The sequence below is a fragment of the Atta cephalotes genome (genome assembly GCF_000143395.1).
Source record: "Atta cephalotes unplaced genomic scaffold scaffold00004, whole genome shotgun sequence".
Taxonomy (NCBI): Eukaryota; Metazoa; Arthropoda; class Insecta; order Hymenoptera; family Formicidae; genus Atta; species Atta cephalotes.
The window spans coordinates 3137902-3161805 of NW_012130068.1; the positions used below are offsets into that span (position 1 = coordinate 3137902).

The window sequence follows — 23904 nt, forward strand, 5'->3', positions numbered from 1 at the left end:
TATATATATATATATATATATATATATATATATATATATATATATACACAGTCGTATCGATCTCCATAGGAGGAATTCGCTGACAAGGTTACAAGGTTGCACTAATTGAGGGTTTTAATTTCCTGCCCGCTCTCATCCTAAACCGCCAATTTATTTATGTATGCGTAACAGAAGCCAGTCCTTCGTTCTGCAAAATGTCGAACGCGTCGGGGTTTGCAAACGACAATGTGAAACAGCGAGGACACCTACCGTATAATTATATTCCTAGAAATTACGAGGATAAATTGGCAGGGTGGGGATGCGAATGCTTACCCTCGTGTGTGTAATATCTCAAGTCTCTTCTTTCGTATATAAATAACATTAAATACACTTTAACATTAAATATCTTGAACGTCAAGATTTATGCAATAAATCTTGGAAAAAGATTACAGTTCTCTCAAGTATTTCTAAAAAGGATTGATTCGGAAGAATCGATTTCGAATGGATCAAGGAATCAAGGAAAGCAGAATACGTTTATCCTTTAACCTTTACAAGATGAGGGAAAGCTACTATAGTGATACTGCGCGAAACAATTTATTCGCGTTGCTTGAAATTTCCCAAAATTATTGCATTTAAAACGAGATAAATATATATATTTAGACATTGAAAAGAGAAAAAGCAAAGATATTGAGTACAAAAAATGCAATCAAACGCGAACACTTATTGTTATATTTTTAGGTAAAGAATACAATAAAGTCTTTAATTGTAACAAATATTACGAAAAAGACATGAAGTTTTAAAAATAGACCCCTGCCCTTTAAAAGTTAATCATTAAGAAATTGATGCGTGGGAACGCATGGTTTATGTTTCCCACGAGAATTTATAAGACTTCGAGGAAGAGAAGCTACTTCAACGAGACTTCGATAATCTTCGACATACCTCGTCGCGACGCTCGAGTACGTGACGGCATTGTATTGTACAGCAGTTTACACACTTTTGTCCCGCCGCGATGCTGCGAACGACTTGTTTACAATGTGCTGGCCGCACTTCCTACAGGATTATCGTTGTGGCGTAAATGTTTATCGTGAAACCTCGCGCGAAACGTACAGTATTCATTGTAACGAAATGTAGTAACAAATTATTCGCTGTGGCGCCTAGACGAGACAGCGTCTGATTCATTATCTACCAAGAATTCTGCAGTGTAATTGTGGTTAAAAAAAGTGCAAACATCCTCATGTACCATTCCACGAGAAATAATAGGTCTGTTTTTTTTTGTTTATTGTTGGATTAATATTATAGTTTATCATTACATTTAAAAAAAATTTAGTTACTCAAATTTAGTTTATTATTACATTTAATTTATTATACATTTTGACACACACATGGAAGTTAAAAGTAACAAAAAATATTACTTAATTCAAGGAATTGGATTACCATTGCTCTTTTGATGTCTAACAGTATAAATTAGATATCTAACAGTATAGTTATAATTAAATTTACATTAGTTATATCCTTGTGAAAGAAAAATATAAAAGTAATTTTAAAATTTCTAGGCAACATGCTTTTTATTTTTATTTTTCTTTTTCAAAATAAAGTTTTAAAGAAAACTATTCCTGGTGCTATGTGGCCATCCTGTGTATTTATTTAAATGTTAAAGTGAAATAAATACATGTTCGAAATTCAGTGAAAACGAGAAAAAAAGTTCTAATCTAGAATACGTATTACACGGAATTGAAGTTATTCCGTTTTCGCTAAAGAAAACACAATAGAAATCTAGGGAATAATTAAACAATTCCGATTGGAATCCATTCCAAACAATTCAATAATACATGCCCAGTGAAACAATAAAAAACAAACCTACACATGCTTGAACTTAACAAATTTTTTTATAATACCTAAGAAGTCTAGCATTTTGTTTATATAACTAATTACGTTACGGAGAATAATTACACGATTCGGTTGTTATATGTGTAAAAATGGAAAAAATAGATTAGTCATAAAATATCCTCGTAAAGACAGAAAATCATTATTAATCTTTGATTGAATGATCTTACAACGATACAAAGATATATTTTTAACATTATAGAAGTATATTTCTTACTCATTAAAAAGAATAAATTATTATTATATATTATTATATATAAAAATAAGGAAAGTAATGAGAAATCAAATATTTCATCAAATATACGCGATATAATTATTAAAAAGTAAAAAATTTCAGAATTCTATCTTTCACGCAAAAAAAATATAATAGATATTAATCTGAAAAATAAAAATGGTCTTTCTAGTGTTAAATATATTTCGTTATACCTACAACGGGTTTCTGTTAAGGTAACATTTTAGTTAAATATATTTTGTTCATAATGTTTACTCTCTAAAAATCGATCAGTGTATTATTATTGACTTCAGTGCTATACTTATAATTGTAATATCAGCGAATATTTACGTTTTTTTAGTAATAATACACACACACACACACACACACACACACACACACACACACACACACATTCATTTTTAGAAGTTATGGTTTCTATAGATTGAATCTGTAAAAAATCTCTAAAAATGAATCAGTGTATTATTACTGAAAAATAATAAATATTCACTGATGATTCACTGAAATATTACATCAGTTATAAATGTAGCACTGAAATCAGTAATAATACACTGATTCACTTTTACAAGTACACTTGATAAAATGAAGAAATATAATAACGACACGAGTTTAATACAAGAGTCTTTCTTATTCTTCGCACGTATACAGTACAGTTTTCCAATTAAATACTGTAGACAAAGAACGAGTTGCAAAAGAGCGGCTGCGCGACTCAGCCTGTTTGTCGTCCACAAAAATAAAACTCGGCCTGGTCTAGTGCTTCGACAACGGTGGAAAGAGAGAACGAAGGACCACGCGAACAGTCGTAAAAAGGATCCGATCGAACAAGCAGACGGACGCGGGTCCGCTCCTTGTGTTTATTTATTCTTTCGTAAACAAAAATTTCGCCACCAGCCAGCCGGATCCGCCACGTAGCGAACAGTGGACCGCGGCCGAGCCAAATGTAGTTGGCCGACCGGCCAAATGAGAATTTGCGTCTATTATTACACACCACCCAGCAGCCGTAAACCGACGAGCCGCAGCGTCGCACGGGACCCGGCGATTGAACGAGCGAGCGATACAGAACGTTCAGAATCATCGCCATAGTAAACACTGTTAAATTCACAATATCGAATTAAATGTCCAATTTAAAATATTTTTTATCAATTCTATATATATTATTAAATATCAAAGAAGCAATGATAATCCTTTGCACTGTTAAATCTATAGTGTCAAATTTAATCTAATGCACTGTCGCCACTGCCAACAATAGTTAAATTTGATACCAGTGTCAAATTGACACTGTATAGTGTCAAATGTAACCATTGTTTTAATATATTGTTTAGTATAACGATTAGGAACAGTGATGACTCACTCACATTAAGTCAAATTTGATATTATAGATTTAACAGTGTGAGTTAAATAATATTTTATTATTTTTAACTTCCATGTGTGTCAAAACGTAAATCAATCTATTCTGTGAACAGTTTCAAAATAAAATATTGAATATATTAATGTATGCATTTTTTTTATTAACGTATACATGTAAACGTATGCATGTAAACAATACATTTGGGTCAAATTTAATACATTTTCTTGAGTTAAATTATTTAACTTTAATTCCATTATTTTAGTTAAATTAACAATATATTGGGTAGTGTAGGAACCAATCATATTAAAGAATTAGTGAGCGCCTGATCAGTTTTCTCTGCGCAGCCAATAAGAGTGTGATTTGAGAATGAAATTTAACTTGTTCCAAAAAAGATGTAAATAAAATGCAGACGGAGGGACTAAAAATCGGAATTAATATTCCAATTTTAAAGTCGAATTATTATTTTAAAGCTATTGTTCGAATAATCGATGAAAAATTAGCTTAGCACGCATAATATTTCACGACTCATACTAAAAAAATTACATTTGCAGTGATAATGTATTTAGATATATCTATTTAAAAAAAAAAAGAAAGAAAATCACGACTTGATTGCTATTTTCAATGTCAAGATATAAAAGCAAAGTTAATAATCGTTCCTGAGTCGCATACACGGTGTGCATATTCATATTCTAAATATTCATAAACTCGGATTGTAAATATCTGGCTATAAATTCCATGAAATAGAATTTTGCAAAGCTTCGAATGAGACAGAGTAATATTGTTATCGTTACATTTGAACGACGTGTGACAAGGATTGTGGGAAGACTGTTATCGACCGCATTGTCGACATCGAAAATTCATGAGGGAATATTTAATTGAAGATCACGATCCCGAGACTCGCGCGCTCCGTCCATTTAATGGAAATTGAAATGTCATAGAAGTTGCAGAAACGTAAGCAAAAGGCCAATTGTATCGATTGCTTAATAAGTTCTTAAACTCGTGCGAAAAAGTATCTTCAGATTCTTCGAAGAATTTTGAACCAATTCAATACGCTTCGCAATCAGAAAGAAAATCGCTGGCAAATATCGAATGCTAACGAGAAAGAATAATTTCGCGATCGTAGTGTTAATCGCACATGTAAACTCCAATGTTTATTCTGAAGAATATGCAGAGTCTACACTCGACGACTACAGCCAACTACGCACGCGTGTCGCACATTGTAACGCTAATCAGACGATGCTCGAGAATGCGATAAGATCGGCGCCAGCACGAAGGAGATCTTGAAGCACATTTCGCAATCTTTGAGTCATTAATTCTCAGATAAACGCATTGTGCCACGAGGTTCATTCATAGGCGTCAGAAAGAGAACAGCCACGAAAGAAAACAACGTAGTTAACCCTTAGTACACACGATAATATTCTGTCTTCTATTACACACAATAGGTCATTCGTATCCTAAAAATTTAAATTTTCATTATTTTTACAAATAAATAAAAATTATTAAATAATTCGTATATATACTTTAATATCTTAAAAAGAAGTATTTATAAAGTTATATATTAAAAAGAAGGAAAAGATACACTAAAAAAAGTTTGATTATAGCTACCAAATACACATTGAGTGAAATAATTTTAACTAAATATTCAGGTAATATAACATAATGATAGGAGATTTATTTTTATTATTATTAAAAAAATTAATAAAGTTATGATAATTATATTCAGTTTTTATCAAAAAATATATAGTTGGCATTGCAAAAACGACTATAAATTACAATAAAATTATGATAATTGCAATCTTTCTTTTTCTCATACTTATTGCCTGTCAAATGATAATCAAAAAACAATATTTGAGAAATTATACTAATAAATGATCTACGATATTATTCTGTTGGCTGTATAAGAGAGGAAAAAAGATGTGAATACAGAGTTTTCGTGAAAAATGGGTATAATAGCGAGAAAAATAATTTCACGCGGGTCACATCTCATCTGATTATACGTCGAGTTCTTAATTGAGATTCTTGCATTTAACGACAGCTTCAAACGCTCGTTTAGACACTCTCCGAATGTTCTTATGCAAATTACCATCTCGAAAGATAGCTAATGGACTGGATACCAAAGAAGCATAAACAACATATAGGCCATCGAGACATTACCAACGAGCAATCACAATATGCCATTACGATATTCCAACGCACATATACTGTTGTAAATATCATACAAGAGCGTGCAAATACGCGAAGTCATAATCGCATGTAAGCGGCAAATTTAATGCATGAATAACGCGTGATAAATCGAGTGTAATCGTCGCGGATCGCGTTACGACGATTCCTACGTTTCCACTTGTTGGAAAGAACCGAGATCTTATTCTCGAAAAATATCGAAAATACTGGAGAAATACATCTATAATACACGTAACGTATATTGAGCAAATAATGTTTAGTACTTGTAACTGTAATTATGATGATTACTGCTATATGTTAGCAATAATCGTAAATGTAGTTCTATTAACAAATATATAATTAGCAATCAGAAAATGATTAATTATAGATATTATTATCATAAAAATAGTTATAATTACTATTATATTAATTTATAGGTTTATTTTCGGTTGTCAATTATATATATTTATTGATAGAACTATAAATATAATTATTATTAACATTATCTAGAATAATCGTAATAATTGTAATAGTAACATATAATTATAGTTACAAATAGCAAAATTTTTTTTCTGTGTGTATTATAATATGCATCTACATATGTATCTTTGTATGCAATATTTTTCGAGAATTAAGCCCCTGTATCCTGATTCTGTAACTTTTAATGACACTGTCGATATCATTATATTGTTGTTGTGCATATGATATCGTATGATAAAAAAGCTGAGCATTGATAATGTAACGATAACGAATTGTGTTAAGAGTTACAGAATATTGCGCCGTTATTCTGTAATTATTAATGATAGTGTAGGTATCATTAAATTGTTGCTGTGCATCTTTTTATCATACTTGTATAAAATTTACGCAACAACAATTTAATGACACCGACAGTCGTTAAGAGTTACAGTAAGAGGTATGGTGACCTGGTGATTTTCTCAGAGAAAATAAAGGACAAACTTGAAAATTTTAGGATTTTATTCCTAAATATTTCCAAACTAGTTTGCGACTGTTAGAAGTCTGCGCATTAATTTCTAAAATTTTCTTGCGCAGTATATCTAAGATAATTCTTAAGTAAAGCACAGGTCACTATAATCAAAATGACATCAAAATAGCTGCAAATTTGATTTATATAAATCACTTTCCAATTAATCACGATTCATTTTGATATCGTTTTAACATTACTGTGACTATTATTCTGCTTGGGCTATATGCCTTTATATAAAACTAAATTTGTCGGTTGTTTCCGTATGCGTCCGCTCATTAGTGCTAGACATTGGAATGCTAATTAAAAAGGAATTTCTCATAATATTATCAAAATAAAGGACAAAATTGAGTTTTAAAAATAAATAAATCTAAAGGGCAGCTACCTGAAATAAAAAACTGTCTTTTACAATAAAGGATGTACAATCATAGCCGTAAGTAGAGAAGCCACATACGGACTCTCCTTAATGATGACAATTAGAAAATTCAAATCTTATGATCGTCGTGAAGTGAAAGATGTGCTATCTGTCATCGCAAAACCAGACTAGAAGACTACGCCAGCTGCTTTTCAAATTAAAGATAATTTCACCTATAATTGTCTATAATTCACTTTAACGAGCACTCCAACCGATCATCCGTTAGGAATTCAAGAGCAATGTCGTTCCCTTCGCAGACCGCGTCGCCTACGCGTCTCTAACCAGAAGGATGTAAGCGATTGATTTTCTTTTTTCTAATTGAACCGCTTGTGGGATACTGATTAAATACGTTCAATAAAGTTCAAGGTCGGTAATCAAAGAATTATGATCTGCTCTCATAACGTAAAAGTATTACACTCGTCAAGTCCGATCAGCTACTGTCTCAAGGATGAATATTAAGATCCTACAAAGTCACAGATGCAGCCTAATATTTAAAAATGCTTGTCTCTGATGACGCGCCGAGTTATTTATCAATAAATAAAACGATGGGCGCAGCAGAAATGCACGGACACTCCGCATATTTAATGCAATTAGTATGCATCAGGTCAAGAATATCATGACGCGCTATTTTTCCTCATGTAGAAAAAAATGCGCCACGACGCATATCATACATTATTCGCAAGATCATGCTTCACGCATTGAGAAATGTGCATTGCGTGTAATATTCTATCAAGATTATTTTATGTGATTTATAAAAAATATATATTTTTAATAATGATGGGCTATTTTATGATGAAGGAGGAGTCTATCATCTTGCTCAATAAAAAATAATTTTTAAAAGAAATATCATATATATCGTATATAACTCATTTGCTACGACATAACCAAAAAAATTATTTTTAGTTGCTTATAAAAAAAAAAACATAACGAAAACATAAAAAAAGAATACACTTTAAAAAAACATTTTAATTCTCTATAATAAATTATTATATTAGAATTGTATTTTAAAATTAATATTACAAATTTTTATGATTCAAAATATCCAAACTTTGTTTTTCTAAATTGTGTTATTGTAATAAATAAGCGAAATGTGTATTGATTATATTGCTCTGCGCAGAAAATATCAAGGCCAAGTCTCTAAAGAATTTTTTCATTGAACGCGAATGATACTTAATCTTTGTCAAACTCATTTTACGGCGTATATTTTCATAAATATCTTAAACAAACAAGACTCTTGGAATTGAAATAAATATAAGATTAAAAATGGACTAATAAAAATCTAGCACGGGCAATAGTTATATTTTATAAAATAATAAATAATTAATATATATATATATATATAAGAAAGTTAAACGTCCAAATTTATTTATATCAACATATAATATAAAGTATACAGAAATATATAGAGATTATTTCTTTATATTACTTTACATACAAAAAGAACAATAAAATAATTAATAAAAATAAAGAAGAAAGTGTTGAATGTTTCGGCTCAAATTGATCTTCAATGTAACGTAGATACACGGAAAGAATAATTTTGCTAAAGTATCTAAAAATTTAACTTATAAATATATCTGAAAATAATTTTATTAAATCAAAATAATTAGGACGCTCAAACATGATGAGCAACGCAGCAAAAAGTTTCGACACTTTAACAATCAGCTTGAGTGTTCTAATTATTTGAATGATCCAACAAAATTATTTTCTAAAGATCTGTATTTAATTAAATTTTTACTTCAGCAAAATTATTCTTTCCGTGTATCTACGTTACTGAAGATCAATTTGAGCCGAAACATTTAATATTATATTCTTCTATACTAATTATTTTATTAAATATATAATTATATGTTATTATATGTTATTATTCGCTAGATTATTATTAGCCCTATTCTAATTTTGTATTTATAAATATCTCGAATTTTTATTCATGGAATTTTTGCAATTAAATTCATTGGTGAGTGCATGAATTTGTTAATTCATTGGTGAGTACAATACATTCCAACTGTTTACGAATTATACCTCATTGTTTTACAAATATGTTATTTACATACAAACAAACTGCAGAGATTCAATAAGTGCTCTCTAAAACTTTTAGAGTGAATCTCACTCTGAAGAGTGAAATCACTCTTAAAGATTGAAATCTGAGCCACTCTTTTTCAGAGAGACTGTCTCAATTTTCACTCTTTATAGTGAGATTCCATTCCAAAGAATTTACAGATTGTTTTACTCTTATTTATTTTATCCGTAAGCTAGAATTATACGCTAAGAGATTTTTCTTTCCGCAGGACGATCGAAGCGCGTCTCGTGCGGCGTCGTCGCGCAAACCAGACGGCGCGCGGCGGTCTCGCGAATAAATTTCCAGGACGCAGAGAAAAAATGGGGCGATCGTTGAGACATTACCGATGCGCGGATAAACATCGAAGACGCTCCTTGCGATAACGATCACAATTAGACTGAAAAAAATAGTATAGCACGGTAACGCGAGATCCTTCCGGAGGATAACGTAATACGATATGCCTTTTAAAATTCGGTAATTGTCTCCGCGAGAAAATGTTCGCTCGTTCTCTCGACCGGCGAGCAACGTAATTGACGATATGGCGCGGACGCGACGTCTCGCTTCGCATCGTGTCGTGTCGTCAGATTCCTAAAATAATCTCAAGCCGAGCAGGCTCGTTACAGCGAACTAGAATTCACAACATTCAGCAACGACCTCTTCGATTGTCATCGAATGCGATCGTGATTCGAATCCATCGGTTCTCGACGAGTGGAAAAATTCTGATGATCTAGATTTCTGTTCAATTGTACAAAATTCTGACGAAATTTGTCCAAGACAAGAATATTTAAAAGGGTACACTATCGCGATTTGAAACGTGATTTAATTTTCAATCGCTGGAGAGAAAGAGAGAGAGAGAGAGAGAGAGAGAGAGAAGAAAAGAGAATGACACACAAAGATGCTGCGAGAATGCTAAAGCATTGTACGTATGTGCAAGAGGTTACACCCTCGAGAGTTAAAACAAAAGCGGTTTATAATATCAAACGCAAACATCTTGAAACGCGTGACGATCTGAATTTTAACTATACGTGTGTATCCCTGCATCTCGTCGGCGGTGAAACATTCGAAATTACGAGTATACGTTTGCAGAATAAATTATGGCAAGAAAGCAATTCGCTCGTTCAGGCGACATTTTCGAAGTTACGCGAAAGGATAACCGAGCGAAGCAGCAATCGGCGGGAAACTTCGTTTATTCACGTCTTAAAGGAAACGAGATAAGCCATGCTCGAAGATCGTACCTTACGATTTAGCACGTTCGAATCGGAACGATTAGAAGCGTGCGCGCGCGAAAGACAAGAGTTGCATTTTACCGCGAAAGATTACGTTAATCCGTTCGCGTCCATAGTATTGCGATTATGAATCACCTTCATGATTAAGTAAAAGAAAAGAAAAAGAAGAGAAACGTTGTTGTAAAAACGAAGAACGAGGCGTGAAAAAATTGATGACGATTAAAGATCGCCGAGAACCCGCGGCGTTCTTGGAGACGCGCCAGGAATTACGATATTTTCACGTCATGACAATGAATTATGACCGTGAAACATTATTTACGCAGCCGCGAGTATTCCCGTACAAAGAGCACGCTGTATACGCGACGACAGAGTTACACACCCCTTGTAAGCCAATTACGATGAGCGCGCGTTAAAATGATTTCAAGATTCTCGCATACTCGCATTAAATGGCACGAATTAAAACGACCTTCTCTCTAATGTACACATCGCTCAGCGTTTCTCAACCTTTCCCCGATATCTCGAAGGAAAAGTAAACGCAATTTTCTTGGCGAATACGTCAAAACCGATCCTTGACTGCTTGTTCTAGAAGAGACAACGGTCTGCCGTTTGACTGCAAAATATATGATCAAACTTCTTGAGAAAAATGTTCGGTATTTGTGACGTAACTATGGTTAGGAGAGATCCAATTTTTTAGTTATTATTATTATTATAATTATATTTTTTTTTATATATTAAATAAATATATAATTGGGAACAAAAATGACTATAAATCATAGTATTTGTGATTATAATTGCATGGTAAAATAATTATGAATAACGAGTCCCATTATTTTAGTTATTATTGCTGTAATATTAGTAATAATAATTATATTTATAGTTCTATATACAAAAAATATCTGATTGACACTAAAAATGACAATAAATTATACTATATATTATGTATTACAATATTTGTGATTATAATTGCATGATAAAATAATTATGGTTAGGAATTTCATTTTTATATGTATTAATACTATAATATTTATAATAATATTTATACTATAATATTTATAATAATAATTATTATATTTACAATTCTGTTTCTCTAAACACAATATTATTTGCCCTTCATTCATATAACATTCAAAGAATATTTTTTTTACAGAAATATATCAAAAAATATATATACTATAATATACGGACATTTTCGGTGCCAACTATATATTTTTCTTGTATATGTATAGAACTACAAATATAATTATTATTGCTAATATTTATTATTGTTATAACTATTTATTATTACTATTATATAGTAGTAATAATTATAAAACTGGAATTCCTAACCATATAGTAATTATTTTATCACATAATTATAATCACAAATACAAAATATTTTTCTTCTAATTCTACGTATTTTAATATATATCTTTCTCTTTTAATCTACATAATCGGCATTATTGGAGTACGGATTATCTAACGCTCGAGCATTGGAGAAATGCTACTAAATTTCAATTAAATCGACTTTAAGACAACTCCAGGCGGAAACAAGTGATGTTGCAAGTAAAACGTGCGACGTAGAAACGGAGTCACGTAAATTACTGATATTATTTCGCCTCTCTGTTTGGAAGTGTCAAGTCAGACGAGTGATTAGATAATTATTTATATCGCGCGTAGCTTGGGTTTCGCGTCGAAAGGAAAAGAAAAAAAAATAAAAAGACTATCTTCCGGTAATATTAAAATATTTAGCTATTCGTGTGCGTGCGCCTACTTCCGTTTTGTCAATTTCGTGACCCACATTCATCCATTCGAGAATCGGAGCGTCAAGTTGGCATCATAGGAAGCCGGAAGTGCGACGTCGCAGACACGAGGCGTCCACTTGATTAAATCGTAGAGAAAGAAAAGAGAGAGGAGATTAAAAATCGAGGAAAAATTGTACAAGAGAGGAGGAAAAGATCGTGCGAAAATACAGAAACGTCACTCGGCGAAGGATCAGATCAACGATTCGAAGTTGCCATCTGCGTCCTAAACAGGTCTCGTTTTTGGCGCTTGTTCTCAGTGACACACACTGTGATGCTCGATCTTTTCATCCCTTTCTTCTTCTCTCACCGATCAGTCATGTTCAGCAGAATATTTATTTTACAACTATTAGAAATTTCGTCGCGCTGATTGAATTATACGTTTAAATTTAGAGAAATAGTCTTATCCCAGCCAAGAAAACTTCCAATAATCATCAAATAAATATTTTGCTGAACGCGGCCATCTTAACGCCGAATTTCGTTAAACTTGAAACATAAAACAAGGAGCACAGACTCTTGCATAACACATAACACGTAATGCATAAGAAAGTATACCAATCAAAATCCTTCCTTTCCTTCCTTTTCATAAAATAAAGAACTTTGATTGATTGAATTTCTTAGATCTCATGTGTTATGCGTTACGAAGAGTCTATGCTTCTCACTTTAAGCCTCCTTTTTAGCTAAACTTCTTACACAGTTATTTTTTCTCTTTTTCTTTTCACCTTGAATGAATGCATAAATTAAATGATTCATTTATTTTGCATCCTGGGATGATTCCCTCCCAAGAATATTACAAATGTAGAAAGCCATAAAACGTGAAATAAAGAAAAATATCATTATATAACGTTTCTATTGTATAAAAAATTAAGAAAGAGAAATAAAAATAATAATAAACTATAAATAGAAAATATAAACAAGAAAAAGTCGATTAGTTACTGCACCAAACGCAGATAAATCGAATCGAATATGGAATAGAGACACAAATATCTGAAAAAGATAAATATCTAAGAATGTAAATTAAACGAGTAAATATAAAATCGTCAATAAAATTTGCATTTCGTATCTCGCAAGGGGCAGTATGAGATTTTCAATTGTCTGAAGTTTTAGGTTTAAAATGCAATTAAAAAACATAGAAAATGGAAACAGAATTTTCAATCTATTAGAAACTGTGTATTCTGATTTACACAAAATTACATTGAAATCTGTAATACTTGCTCCTATCGTCTGTATTTTTTAGACCTTCTACAAGCCATTACCTATCTGACCTTTAAGTAAACCGTAAGAAATTGACCAATCATAGTCGATCGTTCTTCTCATATTCAACTGTGATTGATAAATCTCTTATAACTTAGGATTTAAAGTTTAAATATGACTTATTAAAGAAAGCCGATTTCAATCGTGTCTCAATTTTTATTCTCGCTCTCGATACTTCGGAAAACGCGGTCGCCAAATATGCGACGAGCAACAAGTACATACGTCTATAAGCACTTGACTTTTCGGAGTCGTCTAGAAATGCCTCGGTATCACCTCTTTAACGCCGGACGCCCGGCGTCTTCGCGTCACGGCGCTTTAACGCGTGGTCGGTCGTGCACGCACGCATGTACACACACTTCCACGTACATATATATGTATATATACATATATATATCTACTGTGCGTGCGTGCGTGCGTGCGTGCATGCGTAACGCATCAGCTGTTCGAGATCGCAGAGACGGAGAAGGCAAAGAAGCGGCAGCTCTCAAGATGTATCGCGTTCCTCGACCCCGCGGAAACGAGGCTGACCGAGCGGCGCGACCTCTGGGGGGAGGAGGATGGCGAAACCTCCGGAGAAGATGGCGGGGGTTGATCGCCGTGTGAGGTTAGGAGGTTAGGCGTTAGGTTAACTAGTGGTCGCTGGACCGAGATGAAAGTCTCGCGGAGTCTCTGATCGCGAGTCGATTTCTCTCTTTCTTTTTTTCTCTCTGTCTCTCTCTCTCCTCCTCTCTCTCTCTCTCTCTCTCTCTTTCTCTCTCTTTCTGTCTCTTCGTAATGAAGATTTCTCGTACGTGGAGTAACCGCACCGGTTTTCGCCGCTCTCGCGAGACCATCGCCGGACCAAGTCGATAGAAATGGCGCCGCCGATCAGGCAAGCAGGCAGAAAATCAATCGCATGTATGGCACACGGTATGTTTTGACGCGCCTATTCTTCCGCTTCTCGCAAGCGAATCAGAGCAAGTGAGCTTTGCGAGTAACCTCGCGATGCTAGAAGTCGGCAAAATGATTTCCTTCTCCCCTTCTCCCTTTCCTCTCCCTATCTTGCAGAAGCGCGAGAATCTTTCTTCGCGTCTATTCAAGTGGCGATATTCAAGTCTAAAATTATGGACAAATTGTCGCCAAAACTGTACGAAATGTCGACTTCATAAAATCTGAGATTGAGAAGAAATGGATTAAAAAAAAGTAAAGAAATGGAGCACGAGCGATGGCGACGTTACCGACTGAGATAGCCGGAAAAAAACGGAACCAATGCATGCTGCACGCATTGCATTAATGCATAGTATATACATACATAGACGGGTGATTCGCACTCGTCGCATTAACTCGCATTACTGAGAGAGAAAGAGAGAGCATGCCGTTCTGTCGCGGTCGCATGTCGCTCGCGCAATGTGTAACTTATCGCTTGTTGGCTAAGTTGGCTTACTTTTGATCACTCGATCCGTCGTGGGGAGTTTCTGCGAATTGTTGGAGGTCATGCTGTATTAGGATAAATGACGAGCGGGCGCCTCACACTCTTTCACTCTCTCGTTTAGCAGGCTCGCCTCTCGCGCTGTCCCTCTCGCTCGCGCCCGCGCTCCGTCCGCGCCGTTATTTTCTTTTCCGCTTTCTTCCACCTCTTTCTCGCACCGTTGTTCGCCCTCCTCCTCCTCCTCCTCCTCCTCTTCTTCTGCTTCTTGTCCTCCTCCACCTTCTCCTCCTCCTCGTCGTCGTCCACTCCTCCTCTTCCTCCCTCTTGTCTCGCGTGCTTGTTACTCGCGCGAGATAGCGGCTACCTTCAGCGTATTATACACGGAGGGGTTGGGTAGAAGGAGAGGGCGGTATTTTCACCTCGAGAGCCCGGCGCGGCCGCCACACACACACATGTAACACACGCGCGCACGGAAATACGCCGCCAGGAGGGAGAGAACGGACGCGCGGATGGCGGGGGGGAGGGAGGAGGGGGTCGATCGGTCGGTCGGTCGGTTGGTCGGATGGGGGGAGGGAGGGAGGGTGGCGGAGAGGTGACGGAAGTTATCGCACAGCGCGGCACATCGGTGCCTAGGAACTGTTCACGGGCGTTCTTGACGGAGCCACCGACGCGAACGCGCGCGGGGGCGGGGAAAAGGAAGGAGAAAGGGGGAGAGACGACACTACTCTTTCTCTCTCTCTCTCTCTCTCTCTCTTTCTCTCGTTCTTGCTCTCGCTCTCTCGAACGAGATCTCTCTACTCCCTCGGTCCTCCTTCTCAGGGCGGTCCCCTTCTCGCACCCCGGGGGGAAGGGGGGAGAGGGTAGGCGCGACCGTGCACTCGCGGGTGCACGCGAGTATCGACGAGCGGCGGGGAGTGGAGAGATAGAAGAGAGAGGTGGGGAGAGGGGGTGACCCTCGTCGAGCTCTCTCTTAGCGAGCTCGCGGGCTCGCTTCGGGATCGCTGGACCACGACGGGACCACGCGCGAGCCGCACGATGACAACGATGGCCGATTTTAGATGGCGATAACTCGATTCTGTTGCTTGACAGGAATGAAGTTGGCCACGAGTCGGAGCGGAGCGAGTCCTTCCCGCGAGCGCGCGGCACTACACCACGATTTTACGGGCAGTAGTTGGAGAGCGAGGGACAATGATGATCTCGAGACAGCGGCGACGGTGATGGTGGTGGTGGTGGTGGAGACGGCGGTGTGGATGATGTGGAGTAATACAACGACGACGGCGACGGCGACGACGGCGGTGGCAACGGCAGCGACAGCGACGACGACGGCGACGACGACGGCGACGACGACGGCGGCGACGACGACGACGACGACGGCGGCGACGACGACGACGACGACGGCGGCGGCGGCGGCGGCGACGACGGCGACGACGGCGACGATGACGGCGACGACGGCGACGTGGACCGGGACACCGTAATGACACGAAGCACCGCGACACGTAACCGCGAACACCGACACTCGCGGTCGAGGCACCACGCCGCTAAATTTTATCTACAAGATGTCTGTCTCTCTGCTTCTCCGCGGCGCGCACACTGACGGCTCCTCGGCGGGCAGGAGGACGGTCGCGCAACCCGCCGCGCGCAGCGATCATTCGAGACAGCCGATTGGCTGCGCTGCCACCAGCTGCCGCCACCAGCTGCCGCCACCCGCGCGTCCATCGCTCGCCGTCCGTGCCAGCTACAATGAAATAGCGAGGCGCCACTGACTGACCGCGAATTCTCTCATCGATACTTTCCGTTCTTTCGCTCTTCGTTTGCGACCAGATTTTATTTATTTGCCTAATGCTCGTTTTTACTATTGCAGATTAACTTCAAGTCTTCTCTCAGTTTATCTTTTTCATAATTTTAAGAATTAAAAAAACACAGATATCCCTTTCCAATTTCAATGTATTTTGACTTTTATCTCGATTTAACTTGTTTTTAATCTTCTTCTAATTCTAAGAATTCTAATTCTAATTCTTAGAAAAGATAAAAAATAAATTAACCTAAGATTAAAGTTAATCTACATTAGTAGAAATAGATCAGAGTAAAATATATCAAGATTAAAATATAAATCTGTACATTGATAGAGATATTAATTAAGTTTCACACTTCTCGTATGTTCGAAATGCAAAAAAAATGTTGAGTCGTTCTCTAGGTTTTGAGAGATAAATGGAAATAGAAACTGAACAAAGTACTCGGAGAGTATATTTATTTTGCTTATTTTTTAACGTAATAAATGATTAAGTGCAATAATATTTGTATATAAAATTGTTTATAAATCCCGCATACAACATGTGATAGATTGAGAAGAAACGCATGTATAACTCATACATATAACTCAACAGTCTTCCATTTTTTTTCTCAGAAATTAATAAATATGTAACGAAGTATTGTACATAATGTAATCGGTTAACTACGCCACGTGCAACACTCCGTATTGCTGCATTCTGTATGAAAGAACTATAAAAGTTACAATGATTTACATTTTTTTCTTCCTTACAGCTAATTCTTAATTCTGAACCTACTTTTATACAGCTCTATTTTCTCGTTTCTGTATACGATACATTAATGCTTTGCAGTTTTATGTTGAACTATACTTGATCTAATGTTAATTTATACAATATAAAGTTTTTACACAGTTCTATTATAAATATTCAAATTAATGCATGACTATAATCAGCAAAATTGTACTTTGAGTTCTTCAAGATTTCTGTAAATAATAAGAAAAAAGTTCTTTTTATGTTAAAAGCCATTAGAATGAAAACATGATTTCCACATTTATAATGAAAAATAGTTTAGATCGTAATGTACTAATGTTTATAATCTTTATATATATCTTTATATATAATCTTTATATATAAATTATAATCTTTATATAAATAGACTTGATTAATCACTCCGTTTCTCAACTGTAAATATAATAATTAAACATTAATATAATAATGGAAAATAATTTGCTTTTCAATTAAAACAAGCGACGTATATAATAATTTATATGTTAAAAACTAGATGAAACAATAAATTAGCGGCATGATGCTCTGAGAATGATTTCGATTAAATGTCAATTAATTGTAAATTTATCAGTGATAATCAGTGAAATTTATTGAAATTGACAAACAAAATAGGTTACTCCAAAGTTCTTTACTATCATTATTTGTTGTCCATAATATAATTTTTCTGTGCATTAAACAAAAAAACTGTTTATTATATATGTAAATGTAAACAAAATATTATAGATAAAATACGGATGTGTCGAATGTTAAATGGAATAAAAACGGAAGTATTTTTTTTTTAAACACAAGATAAGAATCATGATCTGTCTCCGTTACACTTTCTGCTAGACGTTATCTATTCTTTTCTTTTTTGTGTGAAATAAAACCTATTACATAAACAGACGTTTATCTGATATATTATTTTTATTTGAATTTTTACAATGGGAAGCTCCGTCAGTTTTGCAATCACAGTGCAAGCAATAGCTCGCCTTGCACTCGATCTTGCATATTCATGCATGTCGGTAGAACAGACCAATGATTAGAGATTGTAAAGAATGCTCTATCCAGACGTTGGTTTGTTATTCCATATAAACAGCAGCTGGTAAAGCTACCTTTCCGTTATCGCACATATTATATTTGAATTTGGCGATGAAACATTTGTGCATCAGTCGCTCGTTGTTTGTATCATATATGTATTTGTGTCAAATCGATGCTAAAATCATTTACCGTTTTTTCATCAAACTTTATATTAAATAACAATCGTAACCGATATCCTCGACTTTTCCTTAATACAGTACTGTAGCTTTTATAATTGATTATAATTAACGATTTTTAATATAATATCCGATTTTTTATCTTCTCCTCTTCGACGTTTTCACTCATACGAGAACATCTGAACGTAAATGTATGAGTTTTGATTGACGGCATATATCGCAAGCACGGTTGGAACGTCAACGGCAAATCGTTCGGTAACAGGTTGACGACGTTCTGAATTTTATTTTCCCTTCGCTCGACGTCAAGTCAATAGCCTTTGTCGCGTCTCAAGGGAACAACGTGCGATAATTCTGCATGCGGTTGTTTATAAGCACTTGTGTTGGAAAACAGGTTGAGAGAATTTGCAAATAACAGCAGCGCGAAACAATTTCTGCAGCTGACATTTGTTTAATCGCATATTCTTTTTTAGTAAAAAATATTTTTAAAATACACAGATGAATTCTGCTAGGTTGTTATAACGTACAATAATGATATTATCGTAGTCTGTAATTGGCTATGGCTTTAAATCTTATATCTTTAGAAATTATTACTTAAAAGAAAAATTTACAAATAATGTTTAAACTTAATTTTTCCGAAACTTTCTTGCACTGATTGAGAATTGGTTGAATCAACTAATCTCTAATTTAGATACGGTATACACATAAATCTTACAAATTTAATTATTATCTAACATTTTATTTGTATTATCGGAAACAAGTAAAATGTTACAATAATCAAAATTTTTGCTTCAACTAAATTATTTTATTGCATCAACCAAAGATTGATCAGCCCATCTAACAAGAGATTAGAGTTGATTCAACGAAATGGGATTCTCAATATATAGTAGTTATATTTTAAGTTGCGAATTTCGGGACATCCTGTATAATCAATTATCAATTAAATTTTATTGACTAGACATGTAACAATTCGGTAAATGCGAAGGTCGATCGGTATATACAGTTCATCTCTTGTAGCAACATTTATACGGTGATCCAATGTTTGCGTAGCATACGAAATACATGCCACGTATGTGTTGTTATCGGCTTTATCGAAACTTCTTTCGTTATTCATTGGGCTATCGGAATTGGGATAAACAACCGGCAACGTTGGCATTTACTTCTTCTGGCATCTGTGAACGCTGTATGGTTTGACAGACAACACAGTAGTATCCACTCATCATCCATTCAACAAGTGTCTTCTTCATTTGTGGCTAAAATGAATGGAACTGTGCACTACGCTATGGTGGCTTTGCGTCAGACATCCGGTTGCAAGATCATTGCGGATTATTCCACGAATCCAAACCCGGTCTATCGTACTATCGCTCTCAGTACTATCGATGGTCTAAAAACCGTCGAGGACGACAAGATCAGCGTCGATAACAGTAGGTAAGATTTTTTAAATTTATGCATATCATTAATTACTTGCAAAGAATATGTAATTTTTTAATTTATTTTAAGAATAATAACACGTAATGAAAAGCAATAGTATAATCAAATATATGCATTTCCAACAGCACAGAGAATAGATTTCACGTACTAAACTTGTTTTTAACTTAAAAAAGTGCGTTAAATTGTAAGATGTATTATGAGACACATAGTCATCAATTTTTCTTGTAATGACGTTCACTAAAATCAAGTGTAATAGGTCGCAACAGATTAATTAACCGATAAGATTAACATGCCTCATTACTTTTATTCTTTTCAGTCAATTTCTTTTTTGAATTTATTGAGTCGCAGTTTACCAATAGAAATTATTTTGTAATTATAATGTTATCAAGACACTGAAGATGACCTTAATTAGAATTGAAATGTCTGTTATTCATATTACTGACAACCGTCATATCAAGCACTTAGATCCAGCTTGGCTTTCGTGTTTACTACTTTATATTTAATCTTCAAGCAAACTTGTGATTTATTATTATTTGTTATTGTTTGATCTGCGCTGCAATGAGTAAAAAATATAACTCTTTCATAGATATACGGTACATGTGCTGATTGGGGAACTTTACTATATTTGTTTGACATCGAAAGTGAACTGCCCCTCATCAGCGATATGGGTAGAATCGTGCTCTCAAATATTTTTGCAGAGGCTACGGGCAGTTTATAAAGATTTACCATTAGCAGATTTGTCGAAAAATTTAATCAATCTCACGGAAGATGAGTTCTCAAAACCATTAAAAAAAATAATTGTAAGTGATAAAATAACTTTATATATAATAGGGAAGAAAGTATGGAATTTAAAAAAAAAATTTTTTAATCTTTTAAAAAAATAGAAAGAACACAGTTTATAGGTTTATAAGTTACTTGTAATAAAACTTGTTCAAACTTTTTGACTAGCTTTAATAATCGACAATAATGAAACTGTAACACATTAAAATATATTAGTAATTTTATGTTCCATAACAGCCTCTCTCTAAAAATAAATGATATTATCATTCATAAATTTATGCAGATAAATTGTAAAAAATGTCAATACATATAAAGAATAAAACTGGTATTATTTCAGGAAGAATATAATCAAGGTATTGGCTGTAAGAATCTGACTTCAAAGTTAGAAGAAGAATTGATTGAAGTACGTCGCATTTTGATGAATGGAGTCCAAAAGTTGATTGATAGGGGCGAAAGGTTGGACGAACTCATCCGAAAGACGCAAAATCTCGAAATTTCGGTGAGAACATCTCGACGTTTTTCTTTTCTCTTTTTCGTTTCCTTTTTGTATTATATGTTGCCTTTTGATAGGTAGAAGAGCTCATAAACATGAAATATGAAACATCAATCAAAAATGAATAAATCATAACAATCGTGCAATATTTTCCATTAATACTCGAGTTAATTAAAAATTATCAATTCGTTAATAATTCACGCAAATTGAATCACTGATGTAATTCCGTTAATACAATCTTCTATATGTATATTTATGATCTCTATAATGAGAAACATTGTTACACCGAATAATCGCAACCGTACAAACGCAGTTTCTAGTAACTTTAATTATAATTGCAAAAGCAAAAAAAAATATAATAATAAATTAACCTTAAATGCAGGGTCGCATAACTGACCTCACTAAATTTACAGCAATCGCTTATCCACTCCAATACGTAATATTTGTGAATATTTTTATTACAGTCGCGGGACTTCCACGTAGTGTCAAGGGCTCGGCAAAAGAAAAATAGCAACTTGAAGATAGTAATCGTAACGTCAACCTTCATGCTTATGTTAGTTGTATTTCTTACAGTTTTTATATATTGTTTTGAAGTTTACTGTAATTCTTATGCACATGGAACATTAATGACTACTCGAACTAACTAGAAAACTTTAAATTAGCGATATATATTAGCGTTACTCGTCCAGCTCGATTTACCCTTTATAGTTTTGCATTCATATATTTTTTGTATTTTAACAATAAATATACCTTGTCTTGTATGACAGTCATTATTTTGCATTATAATACAAATTAAACGTGCAAGCTGAAATTATAGGTAGATATTTGCAATATTATCACAAAATATACATTGATTACTTTATTAATGATAATCCTTGTTCAATTAATTTTTCTTTCAATTTAAAACTTGTGCCTTGAAAATTAATAAAATTGGATTTATTTTATCTGATAATATAATATTTATTAAAAAATTTATGCGTTGTCAATCGATCTAATATACGAACTGTCAAAATACACGATGACAACTGTTCATACACATCGTGTATTGAGATCATAAATCAGCATTATAAAAAAAAAGTTACAATTAATAAGTTACAATTAGATACGATCGACTTCTGATGTCTTTTTTAAGAGTGTACAAATAAAAAAAAATTATAATCTCTGATTTTTAATATTTATCAAAAGCTATTTCTAAATAATTCGACATTTAAAAGAATGGCGTCGCAATTAGGATTTGCGATTAATTCCGTTGAATTGCAGAATGTAATTAAAATTAAACACGATTTAGCCGAATCATTAAAACTTAAGCATTTTATTGCGGCTCGTAAGATTCAGGTTAGTTAAAATCCAACTATATTAATGCGAGATATATATTAATTAATACATATATATTTGAAGCTTCTGACATTTAGGCTTGGTTCCGTGGTATCATTACCCGCAATCATCTTCGTAAACTTCACGAAAAGGCGACGATTCTGCAACGTCATTGGCGCGGTTATTATACCAGGATGTTCATCATTAATCAGTATTTGGTCGTACGTGTTCACCAGATGTGGCAAGATCATTACAATAATATGGCAATGAGAATCCAAGCCGTTTGGAGGGGATATTGGTCTAGAAAAACAAAGATCAATTTTTTGCAGTTTCAACGATGGTTGAAAAATGTTTATATAAAGAACAATGAAACTTTAGAAAACATGCAAAGGTATGCTTTTGCACACGTCTTGTTGTACGCAATTTTAGCAACATACTTTATTTTTTAGATTTAGACAACGAGAGTTTGAGCATATGGAAAGTTTGATTGAACAAGAAGCAATGCTTTGGATTTTATTTATTTTGTTTAAGGTAAAATAATATAATTAATATGAGATCTTTGCAATTTACACATATACACCTTACTATTTATTATATAATTTAATATTTAAACATATATACATTATGTCCCTGTAAAGCTGCATCACTTGCTGAGAACAAAATGCCGTCCAGGTGTCATCACAAGAATTGATAAAACTCGCTTTATATACATCGAAGAAATGTTAAAGTGTCTCGAATACAATCAATATATTGCGAAAGTAAAAACTGTTTGCAAAGACTGTCAAATCGATCGTAAATGTTCCTTAATCTTTCGAAACACTTATTTTGAAAAATGTGAGAAAGAAATTCGTGAGTTTGAAAGAAGTTTGAGGTCTGGGAAAGTGCACATTTCTAAAAATATAGTTAATTAAATTTAAATTAAATTTTCTTATAAAATACAGTTAATTGAATCAATTACAATTCAATTACAATTCAATTCAATTATAATTTATAATAAAATAATCTCACAATTTTACAAACAGAAATGTATATCCAATCGTTTCACAATTTTATTAAATATTGCTTTTTTTTGTATCTTTGTAGATTAGTGTTTTAAAAAGGAAAAAGGAATTATAGTAAAGAATAAATTAAGCTATTAAAGATCACAAAAGAATAAATATTTCGGAAAGTGCTTACATCAAAATTTTATATATGTATGTACAACCAAATAAATTATACGAAGTTTAACATTAACAAAATGGAATGCCAATTAAATCAGATTCGCTTAAACTGTCCAACCACATACACACACACACACACACACACACACACACACACACACACACACACACACACACACACACACACACGCACGATAGTCGACCACGACCGACCGCCGACACGACACGACACGACACGCACGCACGACACGACACGCACGAC

The 23904-nt window shown here is 34.4% G+C and overlaps 2 protein-coding genes across 2 annotated transcripts in view; one reads left to right on the forward strand and one right to left on the reverse strand.

Annotated features, from left to right (window-relative positions):
- The window catches only part of LOC105625924 (serine/threonine-protein phosphatase 2B catalytic subunit 2-like), a 160370-nt gene extending 145581 nt beyond the window's left edge, over nt 1-14789 (reverse strand). Inside the window, exon 1 of the mRNA XM_012207234.1 lies at nt 14738-14789. Coding sequence (XP_012062624.1) covers nt 14738-14789 — 52 coding nt within the window. The remainder of the gene's footprint in view (nt 1-14737) is intronic.
- A 4933-nt stretch (nt 14790-19722) lies between these two features.
- Nucleotides 19723-22752, forward strand: LOC105626136 (vesicle-associated membrane protein 712-like). The gene is made up of 5 exons (XM_012207448.1): nt 19723-19892; nt 20482-20695; nt 21013-21174; nt 21633-21721; nt 22581-22752. The coding sequence occupies exons 1-5, from the start codon at nt 19723-19725 to the stop codon at nt 22750-22752; spliced, it is 807 nt and encodes a 268-aa protein (XP_012062838.1).
- Nucleotides 22753-23904: the final 1152 nt, after the last annotated feature.

Bases quoted from the DNA above. Each gene is read 5' to 3' on its own strand.
- LOC105626136 (XM_012207448.1), top strand. From the start codon at position 19,723: ATGAATGGAACTGTGCACTACGCTATGGTGGCTTTGCGTCAGACATCC. The intron at 19,893-20,481 runs GTAAGATTTTTT...ACTCTTTCATAG, and splicing joins ATCAGCGTCGATAACAGTAG to ATATACGGTACATGTGCTGA. The intron at 21,175-21,632 runs GTGAGAACATCT...TTTTTATTACAG, and splicing joins CGCAAAATCTCGAAATTTCG to TCGCGGGACTTCCACGTAGT.